The sequence below is a fragment of the Copadichromis virginalis genome, linkage group LG11, assembly GCF_057382275.1.
Source record: "Copadichromis virginalis isolate Kocher_CV1m ecotype Utaka linkage group LG11, C_Virginalis_male_GT1.1, whole genome shotgun sequence".
NCBI classification, from domain to species: domain Eukaryota; kingdom Metazoa; phylum Chordata; class Actinopteri; order Cichliformes; family Cichlidae; genus Copadichromis; species Copadichromis virginalis.
The window spans coordinates 22,789,669-22,804,262 of record NC_140628.1 but is presented as its reverse complement, the minus strand read 5'-3'; the positions used below and the strand labels follow the sequence as shown (position 1 = coordinate 22,804,262).

Here is a 14,594-nt window from a genome sequence, read left to right as displayed (position 1 = left end):
GAGAAACTGAACCGCTGCTAGAGTCACTGAAGAGGAAAGACAGGACGAGTTCTGTTGCAATTGAGTTAAAGGCTGCGATGTCAGGTGTTTTCTTCTAACTTTTAGCTCGTCGGGGTATGTACAATACGTTGTCACACGTTATCTGACTTGATAATAAAGCCTAAATTAGACTTCCAACCGCGTTATTATCATCTTTATGCTAGTGTTAGCTAGCTGGCTGTGTAACAGGTTCATGTTGCTATCTAGAAATTATCGTGATATGCCGATTATTCCAGCATAAGCAGGAATTGAGGACGTGAAAAAGCTAGAAAGCCATCAGAGGGATAGTGACCCCAAGGATTTATGTATGATAAAAAAGGATTGAGTGAGTTATTTTCGTCTCGATATGCACAGTTTACCCAGTGCAGAATTTACATATGCAAATAATCCAAGTTTTCAATTTTTTGCTATTAATAGGGACAAATCATTAGCTAGATGTGTTCATATAATGCTAAAGGACTGTGACATTAAAAGGAATAGTGTTGGAGTTGGATTTGTTTTGAGCGGACGAGATAGTTTTTGCTACATGCCTCACGAAGTTATTAAAGTGAGTACCTTTGAGGAAGATATTTTTGTTTTCTTTTCCCCCCCTGATTTTAAACCACTCAAAGGATATTAAACCGTCTGTAATAAGCGGTAATCATGCAGTAACGCCTTAAGGCAAGTCCAGGTGTTTGTTGGGATTTTGTGTCAACCAAATGTTACTGTATTTGTATTTTATTAATCTGCTTGTAGGATCAAGGTTCTTTATTCATCACATGTATAGTTATACAAGTATAACACACAGTGAAATGTAACCTGACACGCTCCTCGACTTGTGCAAAGGGGGGACATTATATATAATATATACATTAGGTAATGTACAGTAGTAGCATGTATGCAGCAAGCAGGTGAATTCTGTACATTAAGTGAATTAAATAAGAATAGACAATCTGACTATTGTATCGGTTGCTTTTTGTCTTTAGGAAAAAGAAAGATGCGGCGCTCTGGAGCTCCCAGCAAGCTCTTGGGTAATGCAGTGAAAAAGTCTCGATTTGTGCCACCTGGTGCATGTACTTCACTTTCTGTGGCTCAATCCAAGCCTTTGACCCCCAAACTTGGTTCAGGCAATGCACTGGATAAAGTAATTTTTTTTCTCAACATTTTTCCTACAGTATTAAACCCTCAGTATTTATAATTCTAATTTGATTATTTTCCATTATTTTTTTAATCACACTTCCTCATATTAAGAATTCTCTTTTGTCCGTACCTCAGATCCAGAGAAGCCTTGCAACACCAGGTGCAAGTAAGACAGAGTTTAACGTCCAGCCTGAAGCTGCCCCAGCCTTGTCAAAGGTTCTGGCTCGTGTTCTCAGTGCAACTGAGAGTAAGGAAAATGAGGCTGAGACAAAGCATCAGAACCCTGGATTAGGAGCCTCTGCTGAAGACTATAAACCAGCAGGTAAAAAACAAACAGCCATGTAAAGCCTTGCCTTTTTCTTGCCCCATCTTCTCACTTCTTATGCCCAATTTAATAATCATAGCAGCAATATGAAAACTTACAAATGTCAGTTGATTCCTGGAGGGAGATTCTCATAGTTTCAGCAATGTATGTCAGGGAATGTGCAAAGACAAATATGGGGACAAATACGTTTGCCTCATATGAGAGAGAGAGGAAAAAAAGACCACAACAAAGAGTGGAAGGCCAGGAAGGAAAGGAGTCTGATGAATCAGATGGACATAACATTGCTCATGATGACTTTTATATTTCTTTTAATTAAACGTAGTTATTTTTTTAATCACACCCACAAATAGTGAAGGGTTGATGGTGTGATCACTGAGTTATTGCTACAACTTAGAGGTAGAGTTTCAGATAGGATTCTTCTTGTACCATGATTTAAGTATTCCAGCTGTGCCTCCCACCATTTTTCTTGACCGTGAAGAGTATACCTGCGTGTCTTTGCTTAAAGTTAATCCAGCAAGCATTCCCCTCTCCTTGAGGAGACAAGGAGATGCAACGTTTGAAAATGAGAAAAGCTTCAAGATTTCCACCAGAAAACAAAATCATGGTTCCATTACAAGCTGTTATTTAAGATGGATAGCTCTTAAACCAAACAAGACTTCCAATTAGTTTTTAATTAAATGCAGGTGAGATTAAAAGCTAAACCAATTAACCCTGTGTGTTACAATGACAAAGACAGTGAAAGCCTCAGCATGCAGCATACCTGATGCCTCATTAGGTTTAGGTAGTTTAGTCATGAAGATTCTACTGAAACAGCCGTTTCTGTTTCATTAGCGCTCAAGTGACCAAGCTGTGGGCTCTGTTATATTTTATACATTAATATTTTTTAATGGGACTATTATTGTTTTTGATAATTGTACTTTATTTATGACAAATATTCTAAAATGTCGTTAATTATGGTTTTCAATCGTTTTTAGCCTCAAGGCATCTGGAGCAATAAATCTATGCAAGATTTCATTTTGCTTTATTGCTAATCATTTTTTTTTGCATATTTGTCACACTTACATGTTTGACATCATCAAATACATTTTAATATTAGAAAAAGACAACCCAAGCAAATACAAAATGAAGTGGGGTTTTTTTTTAAATGATGATTTTATTCATTAAGGGGGAAAAGCTGTCTAAACCTACCTGATGCTGTGTGAAAAAAGTAATTGCCCTTGAACTTAATAACTGCTTGTGCCATCCTTGGCAGCAAGAACTGCGATCAAGTGTTTGCGATAAGTAGCAATGAGTCTTTAACATCACTATGGAGGAATTTTGGCCCACTCTTCTTTGCAGAATTACTTTAGTTCAGCCACATTGGAGGGTTTTCCAGCATGAGTGGCTTGTTTAAGGTCATGTCAAAGCCTCTCAAACACATTTAAATCCAGACTTTGACTAGGACACTCCAAAACAGTCTTCTTCTTCTTCTTCTTCTTTTTTCTTTTCTTTTTTAAGCCATTTTGAGTTGGTGTGTTTTGGATCAATTTCCTGCTGCAGAACCTGAGCTTAAGCTTCAGGACTCAAAAAGATGGCTGGACATTCTCCTTCAGGATTTTCTGATAAAGAGCAGAATTCATGGTTCAATTGCAGCAAATTGTCCACGTCCACGTAGACATCAGAGTACTGTACGACCACTTTTGACTGTTCGTACGATGCTCTTTTTATGTAATGCTGTGTTACGTCAGATGTAACAGGATTCAAACCTTCCAGAAGGCTCAACTTTTGTGTTGTCAGTCCACAGAATATTTTCCCAAAAGTCTCGAGGATCATCAAGATGTTTTTCTTTGGCAAATGTGAGACGAGCCTTTGTGATCTCTCTGGTCAGCAGTACTTTTCTCCTTGAACTCTCCTATGGATGCCTTCTTTTTGTTATTGTTGAATCATAAACTCTGACCTTAACTGAGGTGAGTGAGGCCTGCAATTCTTTAGATGCTGTTCTGGGTTCTTTCGTGACCTGCTGGATGACTCGTCGATGCACTCTTTGAGTAATTTTGGTAGACCAGTCATTCCTGGGAAGGTTCACCGCTGTTCAGTTTTCTTCATTTGTGGCATTTGTGGTTCACTGGAACCCAAAGCCTGACTGACAGTTGTGAGTCAGTGACTTTGTTTCTCAGCTGTTTCTTTAGATCGTGGCATGATGTGTTGCTTTATCTTTGAACCTACTTCACTTTGTCAGACTGGTTTTAGTAACTCAGCAGGTCTGGCATTAATCAGACTCGGGTGTAGACAGAGAAACGGAACTTAACTTTCTAAAAATTGTGGTTAATCAATTAATTTATGATTTTACAAAGGTGGCAGTTAATTTTTCATGTAGGCTCGGATAACTTTCCCCCCTTAATACATTATAATTTAAAAATTACTTTTTGAATTTACTCAGGTTATTTTTGTCTAATATTTAAATTTGTTTGATGATCTGAAACATGTAAATGTGACAAATATGCAAAAGATGAGGAAGGGGGACAGACGTTGTCACACTGCTGGCAATTTTTTTTTTGCCTCAGGCAAAAAGCATCATGTATATTAATGTGTACATACAGAACAATACTGATTCTGTTGTCTTTTTAAAAGAAAGATAGAGATGATACAAACACTGTCACCTTGAACACAAAGCTCTGCTGTATATTTACTTGAGCCACACCATCTACTTTGCATTCACAGCCACCTGCAGTCCATATCAGTACAAAAGAAGAAATATTAAATAGTAAATAAACAACACAAAAATGTGCAGTGACTAGAACACAAACCGGAAAATCCTCCAGGATTTCTATAAACAACATAATTATAATAATATACAAGATAATATATCGTGTTTCTAAATCCTTTAAACCCTGAACCATAAAATAACTTTCCAACTTTTTGAAAATGTAGCGTACAATGACCCTTCTGACAAAAAAAAAAAAATAGTAATTTGATATATGAGATTAAATTTGTATCATATTTGCAACATCGGGCATTTTGCTTTTTATTTTTTGTAATTTATTCCTTAAAAATGTGTCGTGCAATCTATTTTGGGGTTTTTTGGGCTACATTTGTATAATCGGTTAATCGATACACAGCATTAAAGGCAGGGACGTTACTAATTACAAATATTTGGCTTGAGGTTGTCGGTCCTAAATGGATCATTCAGGACCTGAAGCTTTTTCATGTTTGCTGTGTAAAATAAGGTATGGCTGGTCCCAAAAGAGAGTTTACAGCTACTGGCCTGTCCATGTAATTTATAACACTGCAGAGCCAGTATTATAAATTACATGGACATCATCATCATCGTCATCACCACCACATTAGCGATTATTCCTCATAATGTGCCCTACACGTACCAACCACTGCTGTTTAAATTCGCTGTTATATTGCAAAGTCTAACTCGAGCAAACCCCGCGCAGAGGCTTCAAGCAGACACTATAATGAGATATAACGTTTATATAAATAGCATTCCGCTCTGTCTAATAATAACACGCACACAGGATAGATGTTAAACCGGGCGGGCGAAGGCTGAGTGACAGCAGGTCCAGCATTATGCAAATTAGCGGCCAGATTCGGACTGTGCTCGGGATCAGCGTCTCCTTCTCCTCCCCTTCCTCCTGTCGGAGCAGCCAGTGCTTCTGTTTTACTTCCTGAGACCGCGCGGCGCGAGCACGCTTTCCTGGAGCTGTTTTTGCACGCGCCCCACACACGTATTTAATCAACGGAGTCGCCGCGTGCGCTGCGGAGCTGGCGTTCCCCGTCTGCATTCATTCTACACTGAAGCACGGCCAGAAGCGCGGGTTCCACGGACATGCGCAGCGCGCTCACAGACCCCTCCCCCCCGGTTCAGTTAGTTAAGCCGGCGCTGATTCAAAGCATCACTCACTTTAGGACGTTAGACATGTGACACTTTAACACCTTACAGTGTGCTGTTTGCAAACTGTTGTGGCACATGTGCAGAGGGCAGTGTCCCTCTGCAGCACTCCCTTTGTCACACTGTAGAGCCGGTGTATCTCTGCTGTGCTCTGTGCTGTGCTCGGTTTGGGGTTTAGAGAGACCGAGCTGTAAGTAGGTCGGGCTGGGCTTAAGCGGCTTAGCTACGTCAGCCTAAGCTGGGAGGAATTCATCCAAAGCCCTCCGCGGTAGGCGGGGGCCTAAACGAGGCTGGCCTAGTTAAGCCTGATTCTTATTGTGTGCAGCACAGCCTGTTTTTGTTGTGCAACGTAGCTGAGAGGGAGTCCAGGAGTAGTGTGAGAATCCATGCACTTGTTAGACATAGCCTATGTTTGATTTGGAGAGGAAGAAGACGAAGGGGGGAAATGTGACATGTCTCTGAGTTAGACCAGTGTTGGTGTGTCACCGTGGACCAGGAGAAGAGAGCGGCGGGGACTGAAAAAAAGACAGGTGGGAAGAGAGAGAAGCCCACACCACTGAGTGTGGTTACTAAAGGGTGACAGCCATAGGCCAGACTTGGTCTGCGTGAGCCCAGTATGCTAGAAGATGGCATCCAGCTCTGTGTTTTTGTCCAGTATGGTGGGTAAAGCCCGCTCCTCCAACTTCACCCTCTCTGAGAAGCTGGACCTGTTGAAGCTGGTCCGGCCTCACATCCGAATCCTGGAGGAGCACACCAACAAGCACGCGGTCATCGTGGACAAGAACAAGTGCTGGGACACTGTTGCTGAACAGTACAATGCCCTGGGAGGAGACAGACCCCATCGCACAGCTCAGGGCCTCCGGACCCTCTACAAGAGACTGAAGGAGTCAGCCAAGCAGGAAGTGATGCAGAGGAGACACGCCCAGCCAGAGTACAGAGCAAGCATCTCCGAGCCAACCAGGAGAATTATGGAGATGATCCCTCACCTGTTTCACCACGTGCCCATCCACGAAAAGGACCAGGCGCTGCGCAGGTACGGTTGCACTTATGAGAACACATACACACACAAAGATAAAGGATAACACAAGTCACATGAGAGTTTTGGACATACCGAGGGAGAGGAGGGGCTGCCGTTCATGCTCCCAAACCCAATCAGATTACTCACTGAACACTGTCAGGCTCAAGAGGACATACTGCATGACCTGCCATCATTTACTGGCGGCTCATCAGTACATTTGGAAAATACATAGGTCTGGTTTTCACATTGATAATTCTATCAGAAACTTGGCTCCAAAACAATTATTTATCTTGTGTTCTCAGCACTACAAAAAGTAAGACACTGCTAAATATCCTCATGCTGGATTAAGAGAGTACGCAGAGGAGAAAAATACACTGAATAATTCAGATTAAAAGGCAGTCATCACAGTTAGAAATCCTAGTGATGAATAAGAGTGGGATCAAAAACGCTTCACACGTGTGAGGTTGTAACCACCAAGACTTGTTGCCAAATCCTTTAATTTCCTTTCACTCCCTTTAATGTTCCCTGATCATTCACCTAATTCTTTGATTGATTTACCTACCTGCAGAGGTTTCAACACACTTCACATAAACAAGATATAGTAAATGCTGCTTAAGCACTCCAGGCTCACTTATTTATTTATTTTTTTAATCCTGTTTTTCCCATTTGTAGATTAATATACAGCAAGCACAACTCTCCTATCGAACATCCTGGCAGCAGCTCATCTCTGGCTGGACTTCAGGATTACTCTGCATCTGTCCCAAGTATCCCCCATGAGGTGGTCCAGCTGGACGCTGAACAGGATGTAAAGCCACCGCCAGACCTTCCCATCCTCCCAGCGCACACAGGACCACGGCTGGAAGGAGGCCAGGAGCGAGAGGGAGAGCAGGACTTGGGCAGCATCCATGATTATGAAGCGTCGTTATCTCCAGCTCCTTCCTCTGTTAACATCCCTCTCTCCACCTCGCCGCTGCCCTTACGCCATGAGCTCTACCCCAACGACATCTACCCTCACCACGAGCCGGACAGGTTTCGGCCTCTGCAACTGGCCAAAGAGGAGCACGAGCTGGTGCTGGCCAATCACAGGAAGGTGGCCCTGTACCTGGAGGAGAAGAGAGAGGGGCTGAAGAGGAAGCAGGAACTGGAGGAGGAACTGCTGCGAGCCAAGATCAAAGTGGAGAAACTGAAGGCAACCCGACTGAGACACGGACTGCCCATTTCTCTATAACAAGTATCAACATGCACTTCTGTGGTCACTGTGAGAAAGGGAGGGGCTCTGAGTAGTACAGTTTTTAAAAAAAAAGAAAAAGGAAAAAAAGTGCTTTGGAGCAGTCACTAATTTTGTTTTATTTTGGTTGTGTGAGATCAGTTTCAGGACTTGACTTTCTTTTGGAAACATAGTGCCTCGTATACACACAGATAACCTGTTTACGTCCTGCAGGATAATTAGGATAATAACGCCTGCTGCCATCCGTCTTTGTGCTTGTCTGTGTTAAAAATGCATCATCGTGTCCATGAGTACCAAAAGTGGGGACAAACATCTATGTAATAAAACAAAGCTCACATCAGTAACACTGTGACAGGCCAATATGTATAAAAGTCCAAATTTTGGAAGGGAATATTTGTAGTATTGACTGATAATGTACCTCAGTGGTGCTCTTCCTGCCTACACCTACCACCAGTCTCTAATTACAGGAGTGCCAGCAAGGCATTAATGATCTTTATTGTCTAAGATTGTTGGAAAAATATGAATGTAAGAGTTAAAGCACTTGATGTCAGTGTGAGCGACGTGTTGTTATCTCTGTGTAAAGAACATTTCCACCCATTCTGGCATCTGTAGAAATCCACTTTCCACTAGAGGTTTTGGTTATCAAAACAATTTTTATAGCCGCTTTTATTCATTCTGTAGACTTCGTACAAAAACCATTCATGTCGCCACAAGAAAGCACTCCAGTAGCAAATTTTAGAGATACCAGGACTGAAGCACAAGGTAAACTTTTGAAGGCCTTAATCTGTTATTGGGATAACAAAAATGTTCGAGTGAGTAATTCTCGCTGGTTGCTGAACTGTTGACCGGCTGCGCGAACAAAAGAAGGGAGGGGCCCTGATGGTTTTTGGTGTTACTGCTATTTATTGTGAGTTCAACATTGATTGTATTGTACTGTTGTTATACAAGTGTTGCCCATTTCTCTTACTGTTTGTCTATGCGTTCACGTGTTTGTATTAAAAAGAAGATCCATTTTCCTCTGGTCCTCTGTTTATTTCCAAGTCACGTGTTCCACTTTTATAGGAAATCATCTTTAATCCGTCTTGTAGAAGCTGATGAAAGATCATAAGGTGACCGCATCTGCTGACATTTGCATTGTTTCACGGTGCTAACTGTTTGAGCCTTGTACATGTTGTATTTTGTTTCCATGATAGGTGGAGCCAACAATGGCGTGTAGAAGCCTTTATGCTGAAAAGCTTGATGCGACAGTGACCTCTGCTGGTCAATTTCCCGTGTACATCTGGTGGATCTGACTTTGTTTTATGTCTTTGTGTTACAGGAGTGAATGATGGCCCTCCTGGGTCTCCCCAAACCCCTCAGCCTCCTGCAGGCTCAGACTCTGGCTGCAGTCAGGACGGGGCGCGTTACTTCAGTGTGGTGTGGTGTAAGGCCAGCAAGAAGAAACATAAGCGCTGGGAGGGAGACGCAGTGCTGGTGACAAGAGGACGCACAGTCACTCTTAAAGATATGGAGGGGAAGGATATCGGAAAGGGTAAGACGGACACCAACATCAAATTTTAATTCGTCACCTGTATAGTTGTTGCTTGTATTTAAAATGACAACTGCCCAATTTTAATATAATACTATATACAAAAAGCCTTGAGATAGCCTGCATTTCTTTATATTTGGCTTCCAAGGAGCTAGACTTGTAGTTCTCCAGGCTTTCTCGAGGACTTTCAAAGTTTTTCTTTGAACTTCAGCTACTTTTTCACTCATTTTCACTGCAGTCTTGTAAATGCAGATCTATGAATCATTCAAGCAATAAAAAGGCACCTAATTCGAAGGATGAGCCAGTGTTACATAACAAACAACTTGGCAAAGACAAGTACTTTATCATTAGCAGCTTGTCAGAAAAATACATAATTTCTTTACATTTCTTTTGTCTAATCTAACAAGAATATCAAAGGTGACAGAGTGTGAAAGGCATAAAATGTGATTTTTGCACCAAAAAACTCCATTTACACATTTCAGTAAATTGCTGAACCTATTTATTTCACATTTTCCTTGCAAAATATAAAGAAATTAAGACTGACTTAAGACTCAATGAAAGCAAAGTAATCAGTACTGTAATTAAAATTATTTACCTGACATTTAATTTACTCAAGATCAAATATAAAAATAACAGGAAAATACCCAGGCTTCTGTCAAGTAAGGTATTATTGCCTCTTTGCCTTAGTTGTGCATAGTCAGCCCCAGAGGCCTGTTTTTGGATCATGAAACACTGGAAAATAGTTAAATACTCAAATCTTAAATAAAATTCTACAAGCATACTTTTTACACTTAACTGAAGCTTACTGCATTAAACATTAAAATATGCTAAAGGGCTAAGTAGGTCAATACTAGTTGATTTCTCCTACTACACGCGATCCTGACAAGTGTGCATATCTGAACTGTAGGTAGTGGCTACAAGGTGTCGGAGCTGGCCTCGCTTTCCGAGGGAGAGACTCTCATGATTGGTGGGAAAGAGGTGGAGGTGATGGGAGTCATTTCTGCTGAGGACTTTGCCAAGGGGCGCTGTTTTCAGGAGGTCCAAACAGAGCGAGTGGAGTTAAACACAAAGTCTGCTCCACCACCCTCCTGCCGCTTGGCATTCAAACCTTTTTGCCCTCCAACAATGGTGGGCGGAGCGGGCCACAGAGAAACAAAACCAGAGGAGGAACAAACTCGCAGACCTCGCCATGACCCCCTCGCTCCAGGTGTGTGGATAAAGTTGGAGTTTGATGATGCATTAAGTTATTACCTACATAAATTGGCAAAAAATATATTTATAATGTATTTTAATAATATTATTTCATATCGTTTTAGGTGCACTGGTGATGCCTCGCCCTTCCGCCAACCACCAGTGGTTAAATAACAAGTCAGGGCTTCCTATGGTCGATGTTGTGCTTGACCCACACCTGACCACACACCTGCGACCGCACCAGAGGGATGGCCTGCTCTTCCTCTACGAGTGTGTCATGGGCATGAGGTGACAGTGCTGTTTGGCTATCATGAAATGCTGTGCAAAAAACCTCTTAATTAATCTGTTGTAGCGCCACACAAAAAACAAAACAAAACAAAACGGAGCCACTGGTTTGATGTTGTGCTTATGTGTCTGTGCTTCAGAGCTGCAGGTTGCTACGGTGCGATCCTGGCCGACGAAATGGGTCTGGGAAAGACTCTCCAGAGCGTGGCGCTGTCTTGGACGTTGCTGAAGCAGGGACCTTATGGTGGGAGGCCAGTTGCTAAGCGTGTGCTTGTGGTTACACCTGGCAGCCTGGTACAGAACTGGGCCGCAGAATTCAACAAGTGGCTGGGCCGTGAGAGGATCAGTGTTTTCACTGTGGATCAGGTTATTATGTTTTATAATTACAAGTCCTTGGTTCAGTTAATCATGAAACAACATGATTTTATTTGGAAAGCGAATGTGAACTCACTGCTTTAGTGCATATGTATATAACCTGTTATCCATTCTGTATTAAAGTGCATACAGCAACAAGTCACACTGCTTAAAACTCAGAAGGAACCCACATGCTCTTAGTTACATGTCTGTGGTTTTAAAAAAAAATCCATCCATTTTATTATAAGCTTTCTATTTTATTCTATTGCAATAATTCTTCTCTCTTATTCAATAACTTAATTATGTTACTCCATTTTTATTGCCGGCTTTTCTTGATTTAATATCTTTTTTGTAAATAATTAAAATGAGAACAAGTATCTGAATGAATCATCTACTTTAATCTGGAGTTTATTAAGTAATTCCATTTTTTTTCTTCACTGAAATGTATTTAGGACCACAGGATAGAGCAGTTTGTTTTGTCCCCACTGCACACCGTTCTTGTGATAAGCTATGAAATGCTGCTGCGCTGCCTGGAGCAGGTATGTTCTCCCGATGTCTCATAGCGTGCTTTTTCCAACGAAGCTGTTTGATCTTTGTACTCTTATCTTGTAATTTCCTTCTGTTTTCAGGTCCAGAAAGTTGATTTTGGTCTTATAATCTGTGATGAGGGTCACAGATTAAAGAATAGCAACATCAAAACATCATCAGCCCTCAGCAGCCTCAAGTGTAATCGCAGAGTCATACTTACAGGTGAAAGCGATAAGGGAGTTTCTGAATGGCAGCTACAACTGCTTGCAGATGTTTTATAACAGACTGTTTTTTGTGCTTTTGAAGGCACTCCAGTTCAAAACGACCTGCAGGAGTTCTACGCCATCATTGAGTTTGTGAACCCTGGGATTCTGGGCTCATCGACTGCTTATAGAAAAGTATACGAGGAACCAATCCTGCGCTCCAGACAGCCCTCATGCACAGAGGTAATCCCATCTCCTTTCTCTTTCCTGTGCAGTTGTTATAAAAATGTTATCTGGTGTTAAACCTGATCTTACATCTTCCACTGCCAACAGGAGGAGAGAGTTTTGGGAGAGGAGCGAGCGACCGAGCTCTCTTGTCTGACTGGCATGTTCATCTTGAGGCGGACGCAGGAAATCATCAACCGCTACCTGCCTCCTCGCCTCGACTGGACGTTGTTTTGCGAGCCGTCCCCTCTGCAACGAGAGCTGTACAAGCACCTCCTCTGCCACAGAGTCTTCAGGGCCTGCCTTCAGGGCTCCACTCAAACCCACACACATCTGGCTTGCATCACCGCACTGAAAAAGCTCTGTAATCACCCCGGACTGCTCCACGTCACTGTTAAGGTTAATTTTTTTATGAGCTGGCTGGGGGGACAGAAACCTGTGATCATAGTGGAAACTATAAATATATAATCGTGAATCCCAGTCCTAACCATGAACATGGGTTGTTCTGTTGGTAGGAGAGGACAGATGCTGGCTCTGTGGAGAGTTCATTATATGAGGGGCTGGCAGATCTCTTCCCAGAATCCTATTCTTCAGGAGGATTCACCATGGCTGACTCTGGAAAACTGCTGGTTCTTACGGACCTGCTTGCCGCCATTAGACAGCTGAGCTCTTCAGACAGGTGTGTTTTTGTGTGACGCTAAGATGCTATTGATTGTTTGGATCATCTGGATTTTTTTTAAACTTTATTTATCAAGCGTCACATTTGATAGTAGGTGTGCTCCTGCAGGGTGGTCGTAGTGTCAAACTACACTCGGACGCTAGACTTGCTCCAGGACCTGTGTGTACACATGGGCTACACCTTCTGTCGGCTGGACGGACATACCCCCACGAACCAGAGGCAGCGACTGGTCGACAGTTTCAACAGTCCCTATTCTCAGAACTTCCTGTTTCTGCTGAGCTCTAAAGCAGGTGGGGTTGGGCTTAATCTCATTGGCGCTTCCCACCTGGTGCTATACGACATCGACTGGAACCCTGCCAATGACATTCAGGTAAAATACAAACAGTAATAGTCTGAAAAGGTAGAAAAACTCAAATGTTGGGGTTGTTTGAAGTTTAAAAGTGCCTTTGGTTTTATTGGTATCCATCGTGAGCTGTATGTAAAAGATGGACATGGTAACCATGACACAGAAATATTAAAAAACAACAGAAGTGGGGGAAAAAACCCCACGATGAAAATAAAAAAAGAACACGATGGAAATGACAGGAACCAAAACATGTGAAGGATTTCACTAAGACACACTTAAAAGAAACTGAAAATTATCAGTGTTGTTATCAGGGAGAAAAAGATCAAATAGGTATTAAAAAAATAGGCATTTCTAATATGGAAATCTGTGAGAACTGATTTCCTTTGACACACTTTGGCCCAATATTTATGGCCCGGAGGTCGTTGCTTAGGGGAGATGAATTGAATCGAACAAGTGTGAAGCTGCCCTTGTGTACGAGTACATGCAAATCCAGCAGAGGGCACTGAATACGTGTGTGTTATCCTCCCCCCTCTTCTCTGTCCAGGCCATGGCTCGGGTGTGGAGAGATGGACAGAAGAAGACTGTGCACATCTACCGTCTTCTCACTGCAGGCAAGAACACGTAAATACAAATTCCGAACAAAAAAAAAAAAAGTGCACCATATCAACAGTGTTTTAAAGTTTTGTTTCTTTCTCTCAGGCACCATTGAGGAGCGTATATTTCAGCGACAGGTGTCCAAACAGGGACTCTCTGGAACCGTGGTTGACATGGGGAAAGGGGCAGAGCACACGAGTTTCTCCACCAGTGACCTGCGAGATCTTTTCAGCCTGACGGAGACGCCCTGCCTGACTCATGACCTGCTGAACTGTGGCTGCGGCATGGATGGCACACTCAGCGGTAGGCTCACATACACGCCACACATGCTGACACCAGAGCACGAAAAGACAAAGAATCATGCCTCCTCACATCTTTGTGGTCTTCATTTTCAGCTATCACAGAGGAGGAGGAGCTGGTTTCCGAACGGCCCTGCCAGCTCGGTCGTCAAGGTGACCGTAAGGGGGCGACACAGAAGCATCTCAGCATGTCCGAGCTCATGCAGTGGAGACATTTCTCCGGTGACACACACTCCTTCTCTGACCCCTACCTCGATCACGCGCGAAACAACATCACTTTCGCCTTCCAGACCACCATCTCTCACGCAACCCAGTAAACAACCAACTCGCGTGACGCACACTCGCATAGCTTTCTGCACAAACCTCTTCAGGTCCTCTGGACTTTGTCAGCCTCGATTTCACGTATGAATAACGCTCCACCACTGCTGCACGTTACGCTATTTCCAGTAGTTTTAAAACCGCTTTGCTCATGAGATTCTGTATTGCCCTAAAATATTCACCTTTTGTTTATTTATGCAAAATAATTCACTGTATAATTCTATAAAATAAGCATAAATGATTAAGAAATGTTTAACATTTGTCAGCGTTTGAAAAGTTCTTGCTGGTGGAAGAGGCGCATATAAAATACAGATTTATATCATGGGTACGGCCATTCAACAGACATTTCTATCCAAGGGAATATTTATTATGTCATTGGTAGGATTTATGTTTCTGTGGGGTGCCCAGTGAATGGAGAGAATGTATTTACATTCAAAA

General features: G+C 42.4%; 2 protein-coding genes across 2 annotated transcripts; both read left to right on the top strand.

Annotated features, from left to right (window-relative positions):
• Positions 1-2: 2 nt before the first annotated feature.
• On the top strand, positions 3-14,412 carry rad54b (RAD54 homolog B). Its single transcript, XM_085473758.1, has 16 exons — positions 3-114; positions 1,005-1,162; positions 1,294-1,480; positions 8,925-9,137; positions 10,042-10,341; positions 10,451-10,613; positions 10,751-10,976; positions 11,417-11,503; positions 11,594-11,714; positions 11,799-11,938; positions 12,029-12,319; positions 12,436-12,599; positions 12,708-12,969; positions 13,490-13,556; positions 13,645-13,842; positions 13,935-14,412. Exons 2-16 carry the CDS (start codon positions 1,016-1,018, stop codon positions 14,153-14,155), a joined length of 2,787 nt encoding a protein of 928 aa, XP_085329884.1. The 5' UTR covers positions 3-114; positions 1,005-1,015; the 3' UTR covers positions 14,156-14,412.
• On the top strand, positions 5,297-8,916 carry LOC146698581 (fibrinogen silencer-binding protein-like). The gene is made up of 2 exons (XM_085473759.1): positions 5,297-6,393; positions 7,051-8,916. Exons 1-2 carry the CDS (start codon positions 5,987-5,989, stop codon positions 7,604-7,606), a joined length of 963 nt encoding a protein of 320 aa, XP_085329885.1. The 5' UTR covers positions 5,297-5,986; the 3' UTR covers positions 7,607-8,916.
• Positions 14,413-14,594: the final 182 nt, after the last annotated feature.